This window comes from Trachymyrmex cornetzi, unplaced genomic scaffold, assembly GCF_001594075.2.
Source record: "Trachymyrmex cornetzi isolate Tcor2-1 unplaced genomic scaffold, Tcor1.1 scaffold16, whole genome shotgun sequence".
NCBI lineage: Eukaryota > Metazoa > Arthropoda > Insecta > Hymenoptera > Formicidae > Trachymyrmex > Trachymyrmex cornetzi.
This window is the reverse complement of record NW_017296201.1, coordinates 5,603,463-5,630,434: the sequence shown is the minus strand read 5'-3', so window position 1 is coordinate 5,630,434 and position 26,972 is coordinate 5,603,463. Positions and strand designations below refer to the sequence as shown.

General features: G+C 36.2%; 1 protein-coding gene across 1 annotated transcript in view; it reads right to left on the bottom strand.

The window, feature by feature from the left end:
* Nucleotides 1-26,972, bottom strand: part of LOC108758927 (transmembrane and TPR repeat-containing protein 1) — a 140,849-nt gene that overhangs the window by 49,468 nt on the left and 64,409 nt on the right. Inside the window, exons 3-6 of the mRNA XM_018504170.1 lie at nt 11,892-11,965; nt 9,710-9,841; nt 9,120-9,192; nt 3,740-3,843 (exon numbers count right to left, since the gene is read on the bottom strand). Coding sequence (XP_018359672.1) covers nt 3,740-3,843; nt 9,120-9,192; nt 9,710-9,841; nt 11,892-11,965 — 383 coding nt within the window. The remainder of the gene's footprint in view (nt 1-3,739; nt 3,844-9,119; nt 9,193-9,709; nt 9,842-11,891; nt 11,966-26,972) is intronic.

Sequence of the window (26,972 nt, the reverse complement as noted above, 5' to 3'; positions counted from 1 at the left end):
GACGTGGAAACCTCCAATACACTCTTTCGCTGCTCTCGACAACGAGTTTCTCCTAAGATTCGTTTGAAGATGTTGTCGCTCATCATAACACATTTACATTGAATCTTTAACCAAGTAAAAATAAAAAGAAACAAGATTTTCTCGATGCCATAAATACATCTGTGTTAGTTACTACAGCGGGTTGCGAAATTTGATTTCAGTCAAACCAGCGCATTACACGGAAAGAACGATTTTGCTAAAGTATCTAAAACCTTGGATATAAAAAATCATTTTATTGGAATATTAAAATATAGGACGCTTAAACATACACTCTAAATTTCTTGCAGTGAAATCTCACTTCAAGAGAGTGAAAATGCAACTACCCTTGAAAAAAGTGAAAATATTTTCACTTCTTGAAAAAAAGTGACGATCTTCACTCTTTTTGAAGTAAAATATCACTTTTTTGGAGTGAGATTTTACTACTTTGAAGTAAAAATTCACTCCAAAATGAGTGAAAATTGTCACTTTTTCAAGAAGTGAAATATTTTCATTTTCTTGGAGTGAGATTTCACTGTAAGAAATTCGGAGTGTAATGAACAATATTGTAAAAATTGTTGACTTTTTGATCTAACAAAAATTATAACAAAATTATTTTTAGATGCGTATCTAACTACATTTTAAGTACATGCTTTAGCAAAATCGTTCTTTCCGTGTATGTAACACGTTGAATGTATACGTTTGTGCACGTAACATGTTGGATATCGTAAAATTAGATAGCATGTTTGGATAAGGGAGTTAATGTCACAGGACGATGTAAAATCGCGAATCTTGCATGAGGCGAGATTGAAGCGGCACGGGGGCATCCTGCGTTGCAGCGAAGTCGTAATTGCGCGTTGTCAGGAAAACGTTGCGAAACCCTTGTTAATAACGGGCCGAGCGCGGGATGATTTATATCGTAGCCTATTTAGCGGCGATTAGCGCTTCGCGTAGAGTTACGCGCGCTAGTCGTCCGCTTAACAAGCTTAAACTTAAATTACCGTATTAATCGCGCAGCAGCACCGCAGGGTCTAACCGAGTAACCACCTGAGCGGTACACGCGATCGCAAATATGTCGTCCGGTATTTCCGGAACCTCGTAAACGTATAACTGCATTAGAGTGGAAACTCCATGCGCGCGACCTACGACATCCTGCTGGCAAATCTCCTCAAGTTGCAGCGTCACCAAAGGACACGTGCCGCCGCGTGTGCCGCATGTGCGCGCTCGACGAGGAGGATATTTCGAGGACAACGGACCGGGATAACGGAGAGAGGATAGAATTCTGAACGATATGGAGCACCGTACCGAAACACTCGTCCGATGTAGGCTTGCACGATCGTAAATTCCGTGAAACGATGGTACATCCAGCCAAATTATACATGTCGTAAAATATTCCTGCCCAGTTTCTAGCAAGACAGCTTGGAAGTATTTCACCTAATATCATTTCTCCCTCTGGTCTGTTTCTTCCCTTCACTCGACTGCCAAAAGACGAAGAGGGTGGAAAGCTGGGATTGAATCGAGGAAGGAAAATGAATAAATACGGCGGTAGTTTGCAGGAGAACAAAACACTACTCCAGTACGTTTCTATATGTCACAGAGAGAGACGGTAGGGACCATGGGAACAAAACAATATTTTTCAATGTGCTAAAATTATCGAACACTCTCTTTTAAAATACCTAATAACTAAATTTTCCCTTCTTCACGGCTATATTTCTATAAAGTGAAAAACGAAAGCGCATCTACAGAATGGGATATTTAATTAGCGTTCCTTCATCAGTCGTGTTGGAAAGAGGAATTTTATCGTCGGGTTGTACAGTCACGTATGAAAGAAACGTACAGAAACACGGCTTTTATCATGAAAATGTAATGGTATAACTAATTAATTTTGTAAAGTAGGGAGACAAATTGCATTAGGTTTATGACTGCTTCGAACGATGCGCTTCTGTAATTAGGATAATTTTTTACGAGCGTGAAAAGGAGTGCTCCGTCCTTTGGCGCTTGTCATAAAAGAACTCTACGAGGTGAATATATTTTGTAGTCTCGTCATGAACGGAAGTTTTGCGGCGTCGCGTCGAGAGAATCACATCGCGCGACCATTTCCATTTTCCATCTACGTGAAACGTCAGGACACGTCCGTTCCTTGCGAGACGTAATAGATACGGCGGTCATGCGATATCGTTGAACTACGGGATATAGCGGAATCGGATTTACTGGACATGTTCAGCGAGCCGTAAAATCGGATCGTATATTAGAAAATTTTTCGTCGATGTACATCGCGATTTTGAACTCTCTTCGAACATCTATGATGTCTCATCGAAAAAAGACTTCTAAAAACGATAGAATGTCTCGAAACTGTCGAGTGGATTAAAACTGCGGATCATGGTATTACTAGTACCGTCTTCGAGAAAATCAACAGAGAGATTTTTCAAGCAGCACCGAAAAGTTGCACCGCATTCGAACTCTTTGAGGATGAGACTCGAACGAATCGGGGCAGCAGGACGCGTCACGAATCTGTTGCAAACAAGTAATTGGAATGGAAAAGTTAGGCAGACGAGACTTCTGGTTTAACTTGAGTACGAATCGAGAATCTTTCTCCGGCTGACAGTCGACTGACGTTTCTGAACCTTGGGATGCAGCATTAGAAGACATTTTAACTTACGTACTCGTGTTTGAAACGAATAAAAGATAGAGTCTTTATATACATGTCCAAATATTGCTTAGTCTTGAAAATAATCTCTCTTGGAAAATGATTGTAGAAAACATTACAAGAGTATATTAAAAAATATTCTGTTTTTCTTCCTAACGATCATAAAATTAGTAATGTTTTTTGAATTTATATATTTATACACAGAGTGTGCCCCGAAAATAGAGGGTAATAAGACTATAGCATAAAAGTTCTTAAAAAAATTAAATAATAAAAGTGCTTGCTATTTTTTGAAACAAAGTGGTTTTTAAATTTGAAGATTCAAGATATAATTAATTCTAAATCCGTTGGTTAAAAAGTCATCTACCTGAATGTTCTGTAATGGTATTAGATATTGAACACTTCGAGATCTACCGACACTAAGGGGTCGATTCTGTGATTCTTAACGATAGTCATTGATGTCGTTACGTAGATTAACAAAGCTGCGCAATGACGTAAGAATTACAGAATCGGCCCCTCAATAAAACATTGTAAAATAAAAAATTTTTAACCAACATTTAGAACTGGTTATACCGCGAATTTTTATACCAAAAACCTATTTTATGAAAAAAATAGCATGCATTTTTATTATTGAATTTTTCACGAATATTCATACTGCAATTTTATTATCCTCGAATTTCGGGATATCTTTCGGAATATCCATATAAATACCCATTGTCTTTCATTTTTACATTAATTTCATGAAAATAATCGGATGGATGCTTGATTGGCTGTAAGAAAACATTCTTTCACAAGGTGCGAAAGTAAACAATCAAAATGGTATGGTAGCTTAAATGTTTCCAACTGCTGAAAGCACCGGGCGAGAGGTGAATACGGGCTGAATCAGATCAAAGGATAAAGTCGTCTTGTTTCCATTGTCATCCAACACTTTGATCTCACGTATACGCGATACGTTACTCCTCAACGAGGGACAATGGTATAAAGTTTCCAGTCGTTCTCAATCGCTGCGAGTTTTGAAACGTTGTAATAGGATTCCTCGTTGCGACTCGCGTAACATAAAGGATTTATACAGATACTCACCTGACGTGGAAACAGGGATGAAAAGCAGCTGGATTATCCTGCGCGGAGAAGTTCGGCAAAGTACCATGAAGTAGAGCGAGCCGTACCACAAGAAGTATGCTAAACTGCAAACATTAAATGGTCGATAAATTTTCATATTGTTCCAGAGACACATTTTTCTTTCAAATATGATACTTATGGAAACATCTACGCACATTAAAACAAACGTGGATTTAAAAGCTGATTGTTTGAATTAATGCTCATATTAATATTCAAATTAATGTTTAAATTTAAATTCAATAAACTTGATTTCTTGATATTTTTAATAATAGGAAGAATTAAAAATCTTAAATATAGCATGTCTTACATGTATAATATATATAATCTCAACAGTGCATTCATAACGTGAACATCAAATGTGACGTGAGAGACTGGTATTCTGTTTATATTTTAAGAAAGATAATACGGTTCTGTGATTGATTCGTGACATTTTAAAGCGGTCTTAAATATAAGACTATAAATACCTAAATTAAATTTCTCTCTTACTTAAGAAAATACGCTTGTATTTCGTGCAAATTTATTAAATTAAAACCCGCAACTTCTTTACATTTATATTTTATCATAATTGTTGAATCATAAATTGTTATTTTATATTTATGCTTATATAACAAAAATGTGAAATAAAACAAAGTAATTGAACTATACTTTCAAACAGTCTCTCAAATTATTTCTTCAGTTTATTGATTCACTGCACAACGGTAGAAACGTAAATATAGAAAGATATAAACCATTACAATGCAGTGAAGTGAATCAAAGTAGAGTTAATGTTCCAAAAGTGAAGCAAAGGCAAAATTGTGCATTCGTATGCCGCGTCATGTGATACAATTTTCTCTTCACGTTAATTATTCATCATCTGTAAGATACGTGGCGAGAAAGCTAGTAATACATCTCGCAATAATGTTACCAGTCGACGCAACGCACCCAGTCACGTTCTACTAAATGGTTTAATTAAGTAACACGATTCGCGTGTCTGAATAGCAAAGAACGAAAGGTAGTTGCTTTGCAGTCTCTCTCTCTCTCTCTCTCTCTCTCTCTCTCTCTCTCGCGCGCGCGCGCGCGCGCCAAGACGTCGTCACGTTCACGCAGAGGATGACACGAGACCGTCGTCACATTTCCGTCACGTCCTCCACAGAGCTCGCTAACCCAATAGACGTCCGTACCATCCTCCGATAGACCGCTCTCTATCCCTTATTCCGGAGTTATCCAGGGACGTTGTTGGCCCTCTCACTGTCTCTCCGCCTTTGTACCTACGTCGGGGTCGCTCTCACTCGCATTCTTGTCGACGGACAGACACGGTGGTGAGTGGTTCTGGAAGGGTTGGAGAGTCGGACAATATCTGCCAATTCGAGGTATTCATATCCTCTAGGATCGAAGTCGACAGACGAGGGTAGCGTCCATCCTAAGCAGTCACACGAACACGTCGTATGTACGTAACGCTGTCATCGAAACGCCGCATTCTGTAGAGACGTTCGACACCAATGCCGGCCTTGTTCTTCGATGGGAAGCTCTTGGAATATTGTATTACGCCACCACGAGGATCTCGGCTGACCTGCGGAATACGGCGAGCGGAACGGAAATTCAATTCCGATAAATATCCGATCTACACGAAATGTCGTATCGCATATTGATGCAGCTTTTTTTCGACATTTAACCGAGCGAACTTTTAACCGTGGATGAATACACAATTGTAAGTAATGCCTTACAATGTAATGCTTAGATACAGTAATGGAAAGCTAATAAATTAGAGATTATAATACATTCTGCAGACTAATACATATCTTATTCTTTTAAGATTAAGATTTTTCTGGAAAATGCATTTATTTACTTAATATATTCGATTAGATATCGATTAATAATTAGGTAATGATAAAGTGGATGCAGAAAGCAATCGCGATAATGCATTTTTTGCTGGTATAGTAGCTTCGATCGTAATTTCTCTTTAATTGCAGTATCTTAAGGGAGTGTAAGACAAGCGAGAGTTAAACGTTAAGCCAATCAGATGACAGTGAGCATAGCAATGTACAATTGGTAAACAGTGTATCTACCCCTCTCTCTCTCTCTTTCTCTTTAATGGATTGGCCTATTGATTAGGTTTGTCACATTAGATGTTAGTTATATAATACGTCTTTAGTGCTCGTGTCTTCTAATATAATAGCGATGATTTTTAGTATGATTAATTGTATTAAATAATAATTTAATAATTTTTTAATGTTAATTTCTTCAGAAAATTATTTGTTAATTAATAGGTAACTATCCGAAATATAAAAGAGACGTAATTACGCTGTCTCACTTATGCAGAATTGAGATAGATGGTTTTGCTGAAATATCTAAAAATTTAACTTAGATTTGAAAATATTTGATTGAACCATTGAAATATTTAGAATGCTTAAACATTGATGACAATATTGCAAAACATTTTTACATTTTAACGGCTAATTTGAGCGTCCTAAATAAGTATTTTGGTCCAAACAAAATTATTTCCAAATATATGTATCTATAGTTACATTTTTAAATACTTCATTAAAATCGTTTTTTCCATGTAATCAATAATAAGAAGTATTATTTTACAAATAAAATATAATGTCTTTATCTCAGTTTGTTCAAACAAAAGAAATTATAAATCTGACAAACTACATTCAGCGTTAGCCAAAATATAGCATTGTATTCTAAAATATTAGCGAGCTTTCCTGGCAATGAAGACTGAGAAGCATCATTGAGAATGACGTACTTGAGGAGTATAAGTGCTACGGGATGGCGGAAACTACAGGGGTGGAAAGAGATCCGGGATATGTAGATAACTGTGTGAGAGTAGGTCGTGTGCAAGCACGCCTCCCTCGTTCGGTGGCATAAATTAGCATAACTCAGAATCGTGTTCGGTTAAAGTACTTTCCATGCGCAACCTTTATTCCTGCATTGGCCCACGTGATAGATCGTGCTCCCGCCTTGACTTACCACAATACATCTTAAGGGTGAAATACGTTATTTAGCAATTCCAATACTGAGGGAAATTATACAATTGAGTTTACCGTCTAATTATACACTACAGAATTTTAATGTGAAACTTGAAACTCTGTTCCTTCAGGAACTATCTTTTTATAGAAACTTAACTTACAGAAAGATTAATGCAGCTATAAAAAAATTACGATCGTAGAATTATTGTCCGTTTATACAGGATATCCCAAAACTAACGATAAATATTTTAAAGACAGATTCTTTGTAACGTTTTAAGACAACAAATCTAATGTCGAGATTATGATACTTTTCAAATGGAAAGAGTTTAAAAATTACGAATGTGAGGGATTTCGCGCGTTCGGGGATAATCAATATCAAAGCATTATTTAGTTATTACATACAGTTCGAGATAGCATCTAATCTTGATATTAAAAATTTTTTTATTACATTTCGTATTAAACTTTTCTTAAAATTTTACAAAAAAAATCTCTCTTTAATGTATTCATTATCGGCTTTGGAACATCCTGTACATCATTTCATAATTGTTAAATACTTAGTATTTAATATACAATGTTTGCTTGATAATGGGCGTAATACAACCATTATTGATTATGAGAGATATGCTATCCTTGGATCTTTATCGAACGCTTCTGCGTGTTGGTAAAGGTGCTTAATATGACGCCGTCTAAATTAATTCGCGACAATAAAGACGATGAGCGCCGGCGCCGTAAGAGGCAGCGTTTCTTGGGTATGAACATCAACGACAGTAAAGCGCCGAGAATTTAATAGCATCTCATAAACTCCGTTTAGGGGTTACACCTTACGGTGTCGTGATCGGCCAACATGACCTCAATGGATTTGAACCGAAAATACGAGAAATTCACATCCTTTATCGAAGAAATTTACCACTCAACTTGAGACTCCTTTGAAGATTCGAGGTACTTCACGCCCGCGTGGATTTTACTAGAAAGAGAGAGCCTTCTTAAAAGCTTTACTATTCGCAAAAACTTTAAATCCTGTTTGAAAATTAAGTTTCAAAGAGGATTCCAAATTAAACGCATAAAACGTTCGATCGAAATTAAACTGTGCAAGTTTTCCGCTTCTTTGAAGTGTATTCAAGTTAAAATGTGATGTTTAACTTTAATGAATCCTAAAGGAAGATAAATTGATCATTTAATTATTGCCGTCACTTAACAAAATTAATTGCGAGAAAGCTGATTATTATCATGGATGCCGATGGTAAGCCCGTGCCGTATTTTCGATTGCCGAGCATTATACAATACCCATTTATGCGAATCGTACATCATTCTGTTGATCTTTTGAAACTGCCGCTATTTCATCCCTCGCTTCGTTTGCCGCACAGTTTGTCTTGTGTTGCATAGCAGTTCGGGGAATGTTATTTATTTTCGGCGACCGTAAAGGGAAATTCTCCACGTCGAGTGTATCTATGGTAACGATCGTTAAATTTGCTTAAAGCACGAGTTGCTGTAAACATCGGTGTCTGACTATAGCCAGGCGATAAAAACGAAAGATATCGGTCGTTAAGAATTAATGCCAGCACGGAACAGAGAGAGCGAAAGAGAGAAAGGATCCACGCTAATTCCGTGGATTATAGAAGAGCGACGATCGTGTTTTCTTAACACGTAGAAAAATCCCTTTCAGGAATAACGCCGAGTTATACTATACTAGCAGCTACGTTAAAACAGTGTGTGAATACACAATTGCAAACGATTCGCGATCACTTCATCAAGATTTTTATCTTATTTTCTTCTTGATATTTTTAATAAATTTTCTGAATAAAATAATCAAAGACAAATCAATATTATACAATATGATTCTCTCCCAATTGCTGTGAAGGCTTAATGTGAAGCTGCTTGATTTTTCTGTTAATGCAGTTACGTGATAAGTTGAGAGTGTACAAACCTAAATGAATAAATATAGTCATGGACATCCCTGCAATTCCCCGGATACCAGAAGTGCAGACATTGTCGTTAATACAATAATAGCAAAGCTAGTCGCTCTTGCCACTCGTTTGAAAATCCTGTGGGACTTCCATGCACGACCGAATGTGCATGGCGCGTTAAGGGGATTCCAATCCTCTTTGACCATTACTAACTCATCTATATTTCACATCATTACAGAGTCATTCTTTCTTCTCGATCTTTTAGGATTTAATATGATTGATTGCATTTAACACCCAATATTAGGATGACATTGATCCATCGAATACATCGCCCGTTTTGAAACATAAGATTTTGTCACGATTACATTCACACTTTCATTATAAATCAGAGTGATATAATCGTAGTATACCAATTATCGTATATTTACATTATAAATGTAGACGCGATTTTATTTGTTACTATACTAATATTATCTCATAACTTACCGAAACGAGTAACGCTGCAGCACGTTTGGAAAAATATCTAGAATCGTCGTTCCACTTGGCTTCGAAAATAGACCTGTAAAATACATGTACCGAATAACGTGATGGCTTTTTTCGTATTGCAGATTATATTATACGTCTACCGTTGTGAATATAAAAAAAGTACGAACACTGCGCCAGTACACTATCACCATGATTAATAGTGCACCTAGTCAATTTTTGAAAAGAGTTTGCATTCTCTCTCTTTCTCTCCAACACGAAACTTTAACGCGCCGAAATATTTTGACCGCATTTTCTACCGTCACGAGAAGCACATTTACCGCTTTGGGACATGCGACATAGAATTCGTGGTGATTTTATTGTCGTTGCACGTGATTTCCGGTGGAGAACGAATAAATTTCGTATCTTTTTCGTTTAACATCTAATTTTTCAAACACGGCATACAAGTATCTTAGATTGATCCTATTGACTATGAAGTATTATAAATAATTGAAATCAAGATAACTATGTCAGTTTAAAGTTTACCTCAAAGACATTAAACCTTACATTTCGCCAGAACGTACACCACGCTCCAATAGCACTTAAACACTTACCTCTTGATTGAATGCCAGGAACGACAGAGATCGTAAAGAAGGTTTAGTGCCAGAACAGTAACACCAGTTTCCTTCGCCAACATCGATAGAGCACCCAAGCAAACGCTGGACCATACATAAGCCGTCTGCTGGCTGTAAAAAAAGTAAATATTTGGAAATTACATAAAAAAATATACAATCTTTTTTAAATTGGATTTTGTCTTTTACATACTTAGAAGACATAAATCGATTTAAATCTTCAAATATCACGGACTTCAGTATTACTATCTTCATTCATATATTATACAACAATTGTAGACTTGAGAACAATTTCAATCGGTGATTATAGTTAAAAATGAATGTAATTTAAGTACACAAGGCGTCTTATAATTATGACTATAACGTCTTGCAATTTTTTTATTAATTATTAAAAGATATTGTAAACGCAGTTTATATTATAAGAAATAATACATTTAGAATTTAAAATCTTTTTTTATATAAAATATTATTTTTAAAAATAGATAAAAAAATTGTTATAAATATAGAATAACCAAAACGTCCGTATATGAGAGAAATAATACTTTAATAATACAACCATATTTTTGCTTGTACAGATGTATTTCATGATATTTCCAATATATTTTTCTCTTCTCAAGTCGCGAATAGAAACGTCGGTATCGGGAAACAATTCTCACCAGAACATTGATCCAAAGACATGTAGGATTTATTCGTTTACGTCGGTCGGCATCTACATCAATCTACGTTGAATGACAGATTCGTTCCAAGATGTCATTCGAAATTTTAGGAACAACGAAACCAATGTAACACCTGTCCGCCGAGACAAGACCTTCCTCGTTCATAAAAACGAGGTAAAACGGCTGTGGTAAAATGGAAGTGTTTCTTATAATTTACATCAAGCCTTCTAAGTAAGATTAATAGTAACTCGCCACGAAGTAATGGCAAAGTGCGAATAAGAATACACCCACTTTGTAGAGAAGTAAAGCGATCAAGATTTAAGAGAACGACAAAAGTCTTGATGATAAGCCAAACGTATAATTGGAATTAATCATCGGTGGGCTTAATCGTCGAGAGATTTAAATGCGATGCGTAAATGGTTGGGAAATTGAATTGAAGACGTAAGAACTAAGAGACACCAGTCAGGTAAAAAGAAAGAAGATAGATAAGCATAAAGTGAGGCGATGAAGCAAAGGTGGAAGGAAACGAAGAAGAAAGAGTACTCAAAGGCAGCCAAGAGTAATCAATTTCCTAGGTTCGAAGACAAGCATCTTACCCTTCCGCCAGCCATTGGCTGCCCGACGCTAGCCCTACAGACGGAGTTTTACCTTCTTGTCTTCTGCAAACGCTTTTTTATGTTGGAGTACGACCTCTACAAAAGCTTTTTACGCTCTTACAATCAAGTCCGTCTTTACAGATTTTTCGTTATATTCAGGCTTTTCTGCGCAGTTTATTAATGAAATTTACTTAAAGTTTACAATTTAGCTTCTTTATGATTAATTAAACTTACGTTGAGAAATAGCGACGTATATCTGCCGTAAAGTCGTAAAATGAATATTACGAGAATAATGTCTCTTTAGAAACATAATTGAAATTGTTTTGTGCGTTGAGTCATTCTTCTTAGCTTTTGTGCTGAAGATCGATCGTGAATAACCCAGGGCACATTTACGATCCCACGTAACTGTAATAGTAGTTTGTAGAGTAAATTAGTTTAGTTTATAATTTTCGGGCTCCATGTACATGAGAACGAATGGGTCGCTGTTTTGGCGTCAGGCTGGCGTCGTCGCGACGTTAAGTGTCGCCCGACATTCTTGACGTATGTGCAGCCTCTAAGTTCCTCCAATTTACAGAAGGGTATATCAACTGTATTCTAACTTTTATATTTCAATATATATTATATTTATATATAAAAGCATAATGTAGGGCGAGTGCGAAATTTTTTCTACTTAGGTTAGCTAAATTACTTTCTGCATAACTTTGAAATTTATATTTGTTGTATATATAATCTCTCTCTCTCTCTCTCTCTCTCTCTCTCTCTCTCTCTCTCCCTCTCTCTCAGGTAAAGACATATTTAGATAGAAAAAATTTAGTATAAACCATTTGTATGTCCATATTCGTTAATCTTAAAGAAAATTAAATGCCTGGAACTTCAGTAAGACAAAAAAGTTTAAGTTATTAAAGTACTCACCCATGATAGGCAAGAAAGGACAGCAAAAAGAAGATACACGCTAGAACATCCGCTCTGCCTACGATGCCAGTCACCTGCAACATAAAACGATATAAAATAACATTATAATATAAAAAAGAAGTAAACGTTGCCGCACACAAGCGGAAGATACGAATACGTTTAGCTCATATTTATATATTGTACTTGCTAAAAACTGAAGTGCTCACTTCAGTCTGGTTTTAAAAATTCTCTTCACTCAACAAGTTGTGGTTATACGAAGCAATTCTTCGTCTGAATCGCTTTTGTCTTAGGAGCGAAAAGAGAGTAGTAGAAGTGCAATAGTGGCAAGGGCTACGTGTAGATCCTCTCAGAAAATAGGAAGCGACAGCTTGATATTGGATTTAGCGGTGTAACACGAGAAGGCTGATCCGAAAGATGTGTGAAGAAGCCAAACCAAAGATCTTCTTCATGACAAACGAGATGATGGACAAGACGAGCGAGTCCGTGAAAGTGTAAAAGAGAAAAGAAAGTGGGCGGGGTTAAGATTGTCCAAGTTATCGACAGCCCAGCACGAGTGAATAACCGAGATTCTCAAGGATCAACTTCAGCCAAGGAAGCCGACCTGCTACCGGAAGCTGGATTTACCCGTCGTACTCATCTCTCTTTCTTCCTTCCTTCCGCTCTGCTGGGCTAGAGTGTACCAGGTGTACCTTTAAAATTTACGAACCCCCGTCTATCACGGTGGGACGACCGACCTCCCACCTCTTAACGAATTAATTCCACGGAATCGCGGGGATACGATCTGCAAGGGGAACAGAAACTGCAGAGCAAGAATAGCGAGATATCAGTGAATTTCTGGTTCGTTCTCTAAAGGAATAAAGTTTGTTCTAAAGGAATATATTAAAATCCGTTCGTTAAGCCGATTATATACACCGTCTAACGTATTATACGTTATTAAGCTAACTAATATATCTAGACATTCCGATTTGATACATAAGCTGATTGTCTTAAATTTATCATCCATTATAGATTAAAATATCATTAATTTTATTTGAGTTATTCGATATAAATACATATTTGAAATAACTTATATATGATAATGTAGCGTAAAGGTGAATGGCTTGTATTAACTGTCAAGCAAATTGTTCATATCTTATCCAGCAATATATTGTTCTCCGATGTGCTTGACAAATCATTCAAAGATGAAACAAAAACCATTACCGACATTAACATTATCATTGAATTGAGAACTGTAATTATAGATATGAGAGACATTGATGAATATACGCTTTCAGCGAAGCGAGAGAGGGAGAGAGAGAGAACGGGGATGCAATTAATCATTCAATTATAACAAAACAGTACCAGCGAGGAATAACAACTAACATTTATCTTCCAAATTTGGCGTGAATTGTATGCAAATACGAAATATATGAAATACGAGCAAATATACGAAATGTACTCCCGATGCTTTGCATAAAAATGGCAGTACTGAAATATTAACGGTGCAATATTTAAAATGTCTTTTAAAAAATGGCATCATATTGTTTTATATAGTATGGTTAATCGAATACTTAAACAAACATCAAACATTTAAACAAAGCTAGCGGAATATAAACATTGAGTTGACATTTCATTACAATCTCATTTTTTTTTGTCATATCGCTGTACATGTTTCTACAGCAAGTGGACCCGGAGGAAATCTTGCTCGGGGAAACAATACTCCGTCAACGTCAAGGAGAATGAAAGCCGAGTCTCCGAAGCGGCTAGAAACGAGGGACCACAACTGAAGGGTCTGCTTAAGACAACAGAAGTTACGATGACCACTTTGCGATAGATTCCTTCATGTGCCTCTTCGGCATCTGTCAGATTTATGGCGGGGAATAATGGTCAATTGTGAAAAAAAGGAAAATGACTGATGGGGCATTTGTCTTAACTACGAATGATGGACCATTGAAAGATAAAGAAGCAAACGTGTGCGAAGTGTAAATGAATGATAAAATCGTTTATTATGCGTCTATGGTTGTAGAAGCCCGTTTGTTTCAATCCACTTTACATCAATTCTTTTCACATTCCATCAATTTTCCGAAAGCTCAACAGACATACGCCATTTTTCATTCTTAGACGAAGGTACAAACACACATAACTAAAATATACGTGTACGAGTATATTTAACGTAGAAATGATGATCTATTACGGGAACGTGTCCCACAGTTACACAGTTAGGGAATCGAGGGATTTACGACACAAATAGATATGAGATGGTGAGTGTTGATGCATTTGTTCGACTCGATACTAGTTTGCTCTAGTTTATACTTAGCTGAACTCCATTAGCATCTCACTCATTCTCGAGTTCTAATTGATTATATGAAGTACTACACTTCCTTGAAAGTTTGCTCGTTATTTCCAGCTCGGAGTCTTAGTCTTCTTCAAATTCTTTTTCTTATATTGTTATGTTATCTTTTCCATTCCTTAAGATACGAATTACCGAAAAAATCGTATTCTGTATTTGAGAATAATTTCGTTTAAAGCTATCCTCTAATCGACTATTCTAAAAAATTTAGAATATTCCTCTATAAACATATCTTGTTAAGAATAATATCTGAAATAAAGAAAATATTCTAAAATATGTCGGTGCTTAGTTAACAAATGATACTCGTCTTCGTGTTTACCAATTCTGAAGAATCACTCGTCCACGACGGACGCGTCTCGGCTCGAGTGCTTTTATATTTTTGAAAGTGTTGCTGACTTAGACTGTGCCTTGAGAAACATATAGCTGTCTCGCGATTTTGGACGACCCATCCGTTTGTCCTGACGCGAGTCCGTACATCACCCTTGTGTTTTTATGTTTTCTGGCCGCATCGACCTCTGTTTATATTATAATTTCGGGAGGCGGGAGCCATTAACAAAGAAGAAGAAGAAAAAGAAGCCTTCGTGTTTACGCATACAAGTCCGCACTTCAAGATTAAAGACTTCGAGATAAAGCTTTTTGAATAAAAATTTGTTTTTTATTCCTGAAGTGACTGCACTAGTTTAGAGTTATTTATATTTCTTTCTCCGTTAAAAGGAGAAAACAGGATAACTCTAACGTTTTCGATCACTGTATAGTGTTGTTCATTATGAAATATGGAAGAAGTGAAAAAGTAGCTGCTTCAACACAATTTACCGAAACTGATCAGCTGTTTTGAAAGCAAGTACAAATTGGAATTTTTGCGAGTGTACGTATCATGTACATATTACATGCGTGCATACATGCGTGCGTACGTATGTGTGTGTGTGGCGCGTGTGTAAAGATTAAAATATATTCTACTCCACAATAGAGGAATATTCTAAATAACACAAGCTCACAAAAAAAGTACCCTGAGCTGGGGTGGAGATCCAGCTATTCTTATATATTGTCACTGAATACGAATCTGACATCAAAATAGGACCATCCAGGGCAAATTTTCAATCTAGAGAAAAAAATGGGTCAAAAATAGAAATAAATAAGGTCATTTTTTCGCTCTAGATTGAAAATTTACTCTGGATGGTCCTATTTTGATGTCAGATTCGTATTCAGCGACTCAAAATACATAAGAATAGCTGAGTCTCCACCCTAGGTACTTTTTTTGTGGGCCTATGTAATTAAAATATCTTATTATATTAGAGGGAAATCCTTCAATTTTTACAATGTATACTTGATGCTTATTTTAGTAGAAAACATTCTGTTTAGTCGGATATACCAAAATCTAGGATAACATTTTTTCGGTAGACTATTATTCAGTATTGATAATTACTAGCATTGAAATATCTATACAAGTTTTATACAGAACGAGTGAGTAATGAAAAGGAACGTTACTAATTTAGATCAGTATATAAAAAAATCAAATAAATATCGATTTAATTGTGATATTATTTCAACTTTATAATTGTAGTTTATAATTGTGTTTCAAGTGAGCACAGTTTATGTAACAAAAAATGCATTTAGAATTTACATATAAAAAATATTATTAAACATCAAGATCTTTAAATCTTTAAATCTTTAGATTAAGACTGAATGTCTTGACCTTTCTTTATTTATTTGATTTATTCATATAGCTGTCTAGATTAACTTATTGTTTACACAGGAAGTTATAAAACTTTGATATAATGTTATCAAATTTAACTTGTTACTTAACTCTTAACTCATTTCAATGTCGTTTCCCGAAAATACACGAAACGTAAAATCTATTAGTTATTAAATTTCATATGTAGTTTAATATATATGTTTTGTACGAGTAATACAATATTCTGACAAGTATTATTGTTGCATTTGCACTCGATTCCACTTTTGTTTAACAAATTGAGCACGTCTACGCTTGGGTAATACTAATATTCCTACAATTAATTAATATCATTATTCAATGCGGTAAACCGCAGGCAACGTAGCAAGGGGAGAGAAAAGTAGTGATGTGTATCAACGATGACGTGTAACGCCGTGCAACACGTATTAAATTTCCAGCAATGCACGAATTCCCCATGTGGGTTAACGTCACAATCAATTGTGCATTAACGAAAGATTATTCTGTGATAGAGCATGTAATGAGTATGACTGTTTTAATTAGCTGAATTCGTGAATGTACCGCGAACTAGTGGAACAAGCAAGCAAATCAAACCATTATTTTAATATCACGTCCCATTGTTCCGTACGATTCAATTAACTGGTGTCCGTATAACATCCTACATAACACTCGTTAAATTGCTCACATCTGCATTTGGTGAACGTGGCGATGAAGATGCAGCTGTCTCCTTTCTATTAATATTTCTGACCTTGCAGCATATATTCATTCTGATCGTGATATAAAATTAAACGTTCAGATACCATACAGCATCCCAAAGCGGAACGCATGCGCGGTTCAATCCATGATTCGCTGTGGATCTCCTGTGAAGGAAACGTTCTACGCAAGCCGGAACGATCGCGTAACTTCATGTTTAATTTGACCTGAAACCGAGCTCTGCGGGTAAACCCATCCTACCGAATGTCCTCATCTACCCATACACCGCCACCCCTTTCCGCACTCGCAAAATTCATCCCTTCTGCGGAACTGACGCAAACCGGGGGGTCGGGTCTCTTTCGCTGGCAATATACGCCGATACGGCAACGACGTCGTAACCACGAAACGACAGCTCGGTCACTCGGCTCTCGTGCTGTAACTGAAGCGTTTCTCGCGCAGGGAAACATTGCCGTGAAGTATAACGACGTCCAAGAGAGAACATCCTGTTTAAAACGTATACGGTAGCGTGATTACCTTACGCCATAACAACGAGTCAACTGCAGTAAACATCCTTGCAAAATAGATTGCGTAGATAACAGCGGGACTGAATAAAAATAATTTTGTTTACGGTCAATCGTCTGCGGACAGATCGACGTTGATAATCCTGAATCCTAAAACTGAAATACAGGAAACCGTGAGATATTACACGTAGAGAGAAAAAATTGAATCGTCGAGTTTCACATTGAATTATTATTTCTTGCGAAATACGGGTATAATCAAGATACGTCATACATCATGTTACACTTTGATATTTTATCCACGTTGCGCTTATAACGAATACATTTTTTGTATTCTAAGAGAGAATAATATTTCTTTATGAATTTATATGTCTGTGTAACAGTAATATATACGCCTGTATTATAATGTCGTCATATTTTTATATAATCTCATAATGTAACAAGAAAGTACAGTTTCGGTATATCCCAGATGCGTTCTGGAGACCGCGATTATATTCGTGCAGTATAAGCACGTACGAGACACCGACGGTCTCTTGGCCTCTTTAATATTATAGGAGGCTTTAATAAAGCCTCAGCTTCTTACAGATTACTAGCCCCATTCTCTCCTCTGTCACGACGACATCGTTAAAACCCCTCCGAATTTGCCCTACAAAGGACTAATGAAGTAAACGAATGCCGAAATAGTAATGAGAGATCCAAGTAATATCGCTCTAATAATTCATAATATTATAAACGACTTATAATATTAACGTATCAATTCGTTTATTACATTGCGATTTGAAATACGGCGATGCTCTGCGTTTTTATTTCCATTTTTACTTTCAGGAACGCTCCGATATTCTGACAACCTTGTTAACTTCACCTGTATTCCATGTCAGCTGTTGGTAGCACGAACGGGTAACGGAGTGGAACTGGCGAAAGAAAAGAGGCAAGCATTCGACTTCTTTCTCTTTTTTATTTATGATTGAATATGGTTCTTTTCGAACCAGTGACATACCTAATTATAATCTTTTCACCCGAAATTTAATAAAACAAATATATAAATATAATTCACAAATTAATTTTTATCATAAACGCGAATGATCGTATAATTATTTTACAATATCAAACAATAGTTTAAATGTCCATATTATCATAAAAGGAAAATGAAATACGTATTTTATGTTAAGATTGATATCTACACTTGATGCAATCATATTACGAAATCGTCGATTTCAATTAATCTTTGACCTGATTTGACATTTCCGGAGTTCCATCCTTCCGCATCAAGGATCTAATAATCGTTGATGTCGCGCTGACAATTTCTCGAGCAACGACTGTCGGCGGAGGGTTATTTTCTTGCTCGTTTACTAACCCACCATCGTCAAACAGCAAGCTGCAACCAGTTCACCCTTAAGAAGTTCTCCCCCACCCCCTTTCCTTCTGAGCAACGGCAATATCCTTTAATGAAACGTCTAACCGCTCGTACGGAACACTGGGATGATCGTCGTTGCGGCCACTATCAAAAGTATTTTCTCTATTTGTCCTCAATTACCGTCAGCCTGTGGTTCTCCTTGAGTTGAGTCCGGGAGCGGAGGTCGCTAGGAAGTTACCAGAACAACTTTTGTGGAATGGAACTTCAATTGGCCGCACGTGTCTCCATCCACGCTCTAAAGCCAAATAAGGAACACGTTTGCCTTGTTTTATGGTTCTATTCAGAGAAAATGACAGTTTGCATATCTGCATTATATCTATGACGTATTCATAACGTATATACGTATGTCGCAAATATATCGCCGCGATTAAGGTAATTTCTTAGTAAAGTGCCGAAAATTTAGGTTGCCTCACCAGGACTCACCCAAAATTACAAATATCTGCATAATTTGAATAAAATATTAAAATTACATGTATATTTTAATGAGATAGTATGGAACATACGATAATAAATCAAGAGCTGCATTTTCATCGAACGAAAACAAGATAAGATTGCTTACTTTTCGAAATTAAATTTATATATGCAAGTTTATTATGCATGTAAATATCTTTTCAGAATGGCCGTTGACTTATTATTTTTTGTGACCATTAAAATCGTAATTTTTTAAACTATTGTAATCTCGTTTTTTAAAAAAATCTATGGTAAAATTCGTGTGCAGTTAGTTAAAGAAGTGTCTGCGAGCCTTATCTGTCACTAAGTTATATGTTATATCTCCAACATTTTTTTTCTCTTATTTCATCGTTAACCTATCGTAGAATTTTGTACACGTCAATTTCGGTACTTCAATTCCATTACATAAAAAAATTAGACATTTATATGGTAACTTGATTTACAATAGAAAATAATTTTTTTTAAGCAATAATTTTTTATTATTCTTTCATAAGTAAATTTTAATCAGCTCTCAATATGTAATAAGATAGACATGAAATATATATCGTGACAAATTAAAACATTTACGTTAAAAAAAAATTGCTTAAAAGGTATACACCAGAAAACGCTCGTGTGTGTAGATTCCTATGATCTTGTTTGCAGAACACTTGTGAAAGTTCAGCTTCGCTCTCAAAGGACATATATCTATAGAGATGCATATGTAGATAGCGTGTACATCGAGTATATACATTCAACGGAGTTTCCTGCGCGTATTCATAGAAAGAGAACTGACAGCGTGGAACAAAGACATGAAAATGGTAAACGCGTAACGTAAAAATGAAGGAAGAAAATTAAACTGCAGTACATTACCCCATTTTAATATACCCATTTTAACAGATTACGAAACATTGCACACTGAAATAAGGACTGGTTCAATTTTTCCCTCAATTTAACCCGTTACATCCGGGCGAGCTCGAAGACGTGCTTCTTACATGGTCGCCCCCGCTTTCGCGTCAGCTTGCACGGAATTTTTTAAATCGTTGCTCTTGCGACTTCTCATTCAACTAGCTTGCAACTCTTTAAAAAGGGGTACGTATCTGAGATTGCGAACGAAGGAGACCGACAAATGATAGTTCGCTAATGTAGAAATGTTGGAACTACGTTCCGAATGTTGTAAAATATTTCTCGCACTGCGGAATAAATGATTCCACATTGGAAAATGATAAATTACTATATGTTGAGACTCCGGTGCTCGCTGTTCGCACGTCGAGAAACATTCGTTTTTCCGCACACGCCCGTTTTGATCCGACATAATCCTCGCTCGTGATCGTCTTCCATAGCGGCGCAAATTCGAGTTTCGACCGTAATGGACGATCTATCTCGTCCGGAAGTAAGGATCCGTCGTCGTATCACGCGGCAGCTGAGAACAAGACCGGCATGGAGAGAATTAAAGGATGGGGAGAAGAGAGGATTCGGGCAAATACGCTCGAATTCTGAGCGTTATGAATCGTGCAATCAAGGAACCTGGAACTCTCAGCTCCAGACTTGAACCAGCTGATACCTTTCTACTTCCGGTTGTTTCCGAGAAGGACGGCGTGATGTGAGACACACCAGTGCGCCAGTGATATCCTCTTGTATGTAGCATTGAACCGAGAAAACGAGAAGAATGGAATGACACACAAGTGCGTGTCTTATACGTATAACGAAGCCGTTTTGAACTTAATTATTGCGCATCACAAGCGCAGACAACAAAGGGTGAATCTTTTCGCTTGATCAACTATTCTGTCTCATTTTATTATTTCACGTCCCGAATGAATGTTGTATGGCACTGTGCACTTTTGCATGCGCCTCTCGAACTACGATCGTAGACAAATGTTTCTGCTCGCGTCACCAACTTACGGATATTTTCTGAACATCGACTACTCGACGAAACTCCTTTGGGAACGAAGCGACACGTTTCCTGTAACGTTTCGACGTCAGCTCAAAGAGGGAGGAACACCGCTGGAAACGGGGAGAGAAAAGTTTCGTCCGCGTGAAACGAGGTTACCTCTTCTACTTTGAATCGACGTCCCACGAATCGTGCGCGGAATTACGCTGCTGGTAGTCGCGAATCCATCGCCATGAATATTTCACTGCGGGATTTCGCAAACGCACGCGCGGCCAAGAGGAAACTAGTGAGGCAGAATCTTGCCAATAATGTGTAAGTGCTTTTAGATAAATTGCGTTTATACCGCACGTTAAAGCAACAAGAATGTAGGACTTGCATTGACGTCAGTACATTTACATCAAGTTCCTTCATTAAGCTTTGGAATACAAAGTACACACGAACTATATTTGCAAACGGACTAGTCTGGAGCGTACGAGAAGAACGTCTTGAAGCGAAAAATATCAAAGGCTTGACGGAGTACGAACAGCGATGTTGCAGGCAGCAGTAAAACGTTTTCCGTAGCGAAAATATTCTGTTGAGAATAACTCCCGTTTCCTCGGCGAATTAAATTTTTCATTACAAACTTCCACCGCTGTGAAAATTCAACTGCATCGTCTCAGCGGTTTCGGCCCAGCAGCGCCTCCGTTCCTAACGGCTACGCTGGGCTCCGCTCTGAAAATCCGCCAAGCTCACGGGAGCCACGATATTTTTTCCATGCCCAAAGGCGAAGAAGGCGGCCGACATTCTTTTTGTCTTCGTGCAGAACGGACAGCCGTGGGATTCGACGTGTAAACGATATCACCGCCTGTCCATTGTGCCCGGCCGATAATTCTTTCCGCCTCGTCGCCGAGAAGCCGAGAAACTTTCGGCTTCCGTACCGTGCTCTTTCCTCCATAAATCAGAGATAAATCACTTTTAAACTCGCGCTGTTAACTCCAGGTCGTCGCCGACTTGGCCGACCGACGCCCGCGGATTCCCTCGGGTGAGAACGTCGAAATCGATGGTCCATGAGATAATGAATATGTCTCCCGGAACCTTTTTGATTTCCGCGAAAGGATGAAGCGTACTTAATTAACAGACTTGAACGTGAAGCGGGACAATTATTCTACTCTTGAAATTTTAATATTACAGTACTCTCTCTCATCATCAATCTTGTTAGAACTTTTATCGGATGTGAATAATAGTATATGTACTATAGGCAATAATATGTTTTCTTTTTATAGTGTAAAACTTATTTAATTATTTATCACAACACTTCTATCGATTTCTTAATTATATTGTTTATCGCATTTAATTTTTTATTAATCCTAATCAGTATATTCGCGAATCTAATGGATCCGAACATCTTCAATTATGTTGTGAAAAATTGTTTATAACAAATGTTTTTTATAATCTTACATAATTTTAAGTTACGTAATCTTATGCTTCAAATTTTGTTCTTTAAAATGAAAAAATCATTCGGTTACCTTAACTTTAAACAAAGATACATTAATTTAAAATACACTAGATCCACAAATATCAGGAAATTTTGAAATAAATATCGATTAGAGTTATTTGAACATCTCACTGCATTTACGTGATTTATTTAATAAAGTAAATTAACATAATTTTATAATCAAATTACAATTAAATAGGACAAATTTCAGTTTTTTGATTTATCGAGAATAATTCGATAAATTTTTTACTGTATATTTAAAAAAACTATTGTCAGTAATATTTATACGAAAAGATTTTTGTGCTAAAACAACAGTCTATCAACAAGCCTCAACAAGATCTTGAAGCCTGTTCGATGACGTATAATTTTTATGGTCGGTTCAGACATTGTCGACCATCACGCAACGCTGCTGGTGGCAAGTGATGGCTGATGGTTATACTTCCGATAAATTGCAATTCCTTTCAATACAGCGACTGACTTTGCTTTAAGCCACGGAGAAGATAAAACTGTACGTTCACGAAAACATTCTTTTACTTTAGTTTTCGGTTTCCTTCTGCATTACTCCAACATATTCCGGATATAACATTGTCGTTATTCTCTTTTCTATTTCTCGAATTTACTTTGAATATATTTACGTTGGAAAAGAAATGTTTAATTTTAAGACATTAAAATGTTTTATTCTTGTCTCCATTTTTCAAGTACTTAAAGATATTTCAAACCTAATCTTTTTAATAAACAAAACACTATGTATTTGGATTTAAAACATTATAAGGCCGGAATCAGACTATGCATTGAAGATTGAGATTAAAGATTAAAGATTGAAATTTCAACAATGAGGACAAAGATATGTTGGTTCCTTTTTGTTCTGATAACCTTAGACTAGCCTAAGACTGAGTTGTTTCACCTTTCGGTAAACTTCAGCTCACTGTCTTACTCTCTTACTCTCTTATGTTCTTACTCTTTTACTCTTCCATTTATCCAATAAGTAAGCCACATAGTTTATCTGAAGATGAAACAACCGGCCCTAAATCATTTAAAATTAAAGTATGTTAAACGTTTGTTTTACTAAGATGTTTCAAACGCAAACATTTTAAACACTGTACAGTGTGTCGTATCAGCAAATATATGATATATACAAATAGATATATCGTACATATCACAATAATAAACGAAAATGGAATTAACATGATAGATAATAATACCTAATTAAATTCTGATATCTACGATATCTATACTGATATCAAATTTTATACACATACAAATAGATTGATAGATATATGCATATTATCATACATATATCAATCAATTCCGACGGTCAATTGTCGAGAGGATGTACAATCTATATAGAAGCTTTGCTATTTCGAAGTACTGGTCATTGGTAATCCATAGGGACTCGTGAATTACTTTGTTAATCTAGACCAACCGGTTGAGCTTCCCTTAATTTAGTAACCAGGCTATTATATGTATTAAGTACAATTATCCCAGAATATACACTAGTATGAATTTGCCATACCGCATAATATCTATCCATAGTGTAGTGAATGACTAGCACAATTGCCGGGATTTGTGTAATTTTCAATAATTGCTCTAAGTGATTCATCAGGAAGACCAGAAATAAAATGTACAAATTTTCGGAATTATAGGAATGGCACGTGCATCATCTATTTTTAGCTTCATGATTTTCAATTTTAAAATCATAAAATTTTCAACAATATATTCTCAACGCGAGAAAATTTTACGATTTCAGCTATATGCATAGAAGGAAGGAATTTAAAGGATATCTCTGCTCAGTATCGATCTCTCGGAAGCAATGAAAATTCTAAAAATAAGGTGCTAACATCGCAACATCGACGATTTTACAAATGATTTAACCGCAACGTAATACTCAGGTGCACAAACTTCGCTGCTATGCACGTAAACAGAAAACAAACAAAAAAGAATAAAACTACAATTTATCATAAGGTCCCAAGCGCATCTTGTTAAATTTATTTTTATTTTTTCGCAGGCAAGTGGTGTCTTTGGACAATCTTGTTGAATTTTTGAAATACAAGTACTGTTGCGTGCGGAAAAATGCTTCCGCTTTCGCATCGGGAAAATCGCACCCCGCGCTATGGAGGCACCTACGATTTTACGAATGATTTAACGGGAATGTATCGTCTCCTGTGCTTTTCTCTCCTCCTTCGACGCTTTCCAACAATATTCTAGAAAACATTCCGGTATGCACGTTGATGCTCTTTAGTTTCTTTGGATGAAAAGAAAGGGCATTTGGAACGCATTTCGCTCGATCTATCCTTCCTCTTTATTCCCGCCTTCTTTCCTCTCTTCCGCGAATGTTTCGAGATAGCAGCTTCTCTTCCGTGCATCGTGAAACGGAACACGTATTTTGTTTTAGCCCACTCGTTTGCTTTCGACAATACATGCGCACAGCGGAAGAACCACATTCTTCTTTTTCAATTCGAGAGACGCTTTGAGTAAAGACAATACTACTAAACAGTTTTCAAAGGTTCCCATGCCAAGCGAAAACCTAGGTTTAAAACAAGCTGTTTACAAACATACGCTTTTCTGCAAGAGTATTAGCCACTTATCTATCTCACGATGACATTTGTACATATATTTTACATTATTTATAAAACATGTACGAAATGTATGTATATAATTCGTATTCCGTCTACAAAATTCCATTTCAAGCATCCTTCGAAAACGAGAAAATTGCACTGTAAATGGTTGAATTCTGTTATCGCTGTAAATCACCTCTAGCCATATTCCTCCATGTACGAGATAAATAAAATAAATATTCGAGAGCATAATAACATTCATACTAACTAATTAATCTTATTATCATGGGGCGCAAAGAATTAGCGAATGAACATTCTTTTTTTAGTTTTCGCGCGTGATTCAAGCTATGTAGATGATGAAATTAAATTTGGTGATAAAGTAGAAAGCAACATACTGTTACGATTACTGTATTTTGTTTGTAAATTTTAATTAATATTCTACGCAACATAATAAATGCGCGAAGGTAGATGAAAAGAAAAAAAAGAGGAAATGCGATAAATGAAGAAATTATTATATTACAAACAACGGTATATAAGGCGATTATTTGTAATAGCGAAGCTTGTTAGTCTTAGTAGGTTCTTTCAAACGTCGTTTTCCTAATGTACACTTTCCCTTATGAAAATCGTTTTGTTACGCTCACTTAATGGCGAGGTGAAATTGAGCGACTTTCATGTTCCATTGTACGAAAGCGAGCGCGCTTTAATCTGATAAAATAGCTGTAATTTCGAAGAATTGTTCTTCTTCTTCGCAAGCTTTATACGTACGCGAAGAACAAAAGGTGTGTGAGTAAAATGATAAAGTAATATTCAACAGAATCACTTAGTAGACTGAATACATTTTCCGATCCGAATAGATGGACGGTGATTTTATAAAATGGCCGGTGTACCTTCGCGAGGCACTTCCGAGCGATATCGTGCGATCTAAATGTTCCAATTCTAATCTAGACTACTTTTGTCGTTCGCCTACGGCATTTGTCTTATCGGATAACGCGAGTTATCCACCGATAAATGTATCGCTAAAAATCGATGCATCCAATTTCATGTGCAAATCAGAATATCGAGCAACTTATAGCCAGAAGCGATACGAGACGATCGTGAGCATGAAGAGATCGCATGATACGCGAATTGTAAGATCTTATCGAATAAAACTTAAGTGTTTTCTATGCAATATTAAAATGAATGAATGAAGATAAGATAAAGGAGTCTTAAAGTATTTATAAGCTCCTGAAGAAAAGATGATTTTTATCTCGATATTTTATCCTATTAATTATTTTATAAGAACATAACGCTATAGTAAAAGTTCATGTTATTTAATTCATAAAAAAAATTTTATCGAAATAAGATTTTTAACAGCGTTTTTCATCGCTTCAAGATTATATGAAAGTAAAACGAGATTTTTACGCTTTAAACCCTTTTAAAAAAATCCTGTTCAATTCACGTACTATCCTTTCTGACAATTGCATATTTAACCAATCAAAGGCAAACGGGAATTGAGTATTTTGTACGGATTTGAACAAAATAAGAGATTGTAACAAGCAGTCTTTGAATCAGACGTGCAACGGATGTAATTCGAGCAAAACCGTGATTATCTTTGATGTGTTATTGCAACAGCTGTATATAAACGTTCGTTAGTTTGCTGAAAGCCAATCCAATCAATATATGATACACGATCTTGTTACATACATCGTGAGTCATCAGTAACATATTATCTTCGGTAAATCCAACATGCAGAAATTTGGACCTTATCGCGGAGATTACTTTCAAATAGCTACAAAGTGGCCTGTGTTTCTACACAGTAGAAAACATGTTATATTTGTGTTGAAACCGATCCTTGTTAATATTTTTGCGTCGAATTTTTATCACATCCGTGTGATAATGTAACATAATGTGTTGTATGAATATTGTGTGTTTTACACTTAAAGATATTTTAGTTTTAAACTTTTTTAACAAACAAAATATTACACTTTAAATTTCTTACGGTGAAATCTCACTCCAAGAAAGTGAAAATACAACTACTCTTGAAAAAAAGTGAAAATATTTCACTTCTTCAAAAAGAGTAACAATTTTCACTCTTTTTAGAGTAAAATTTTCACT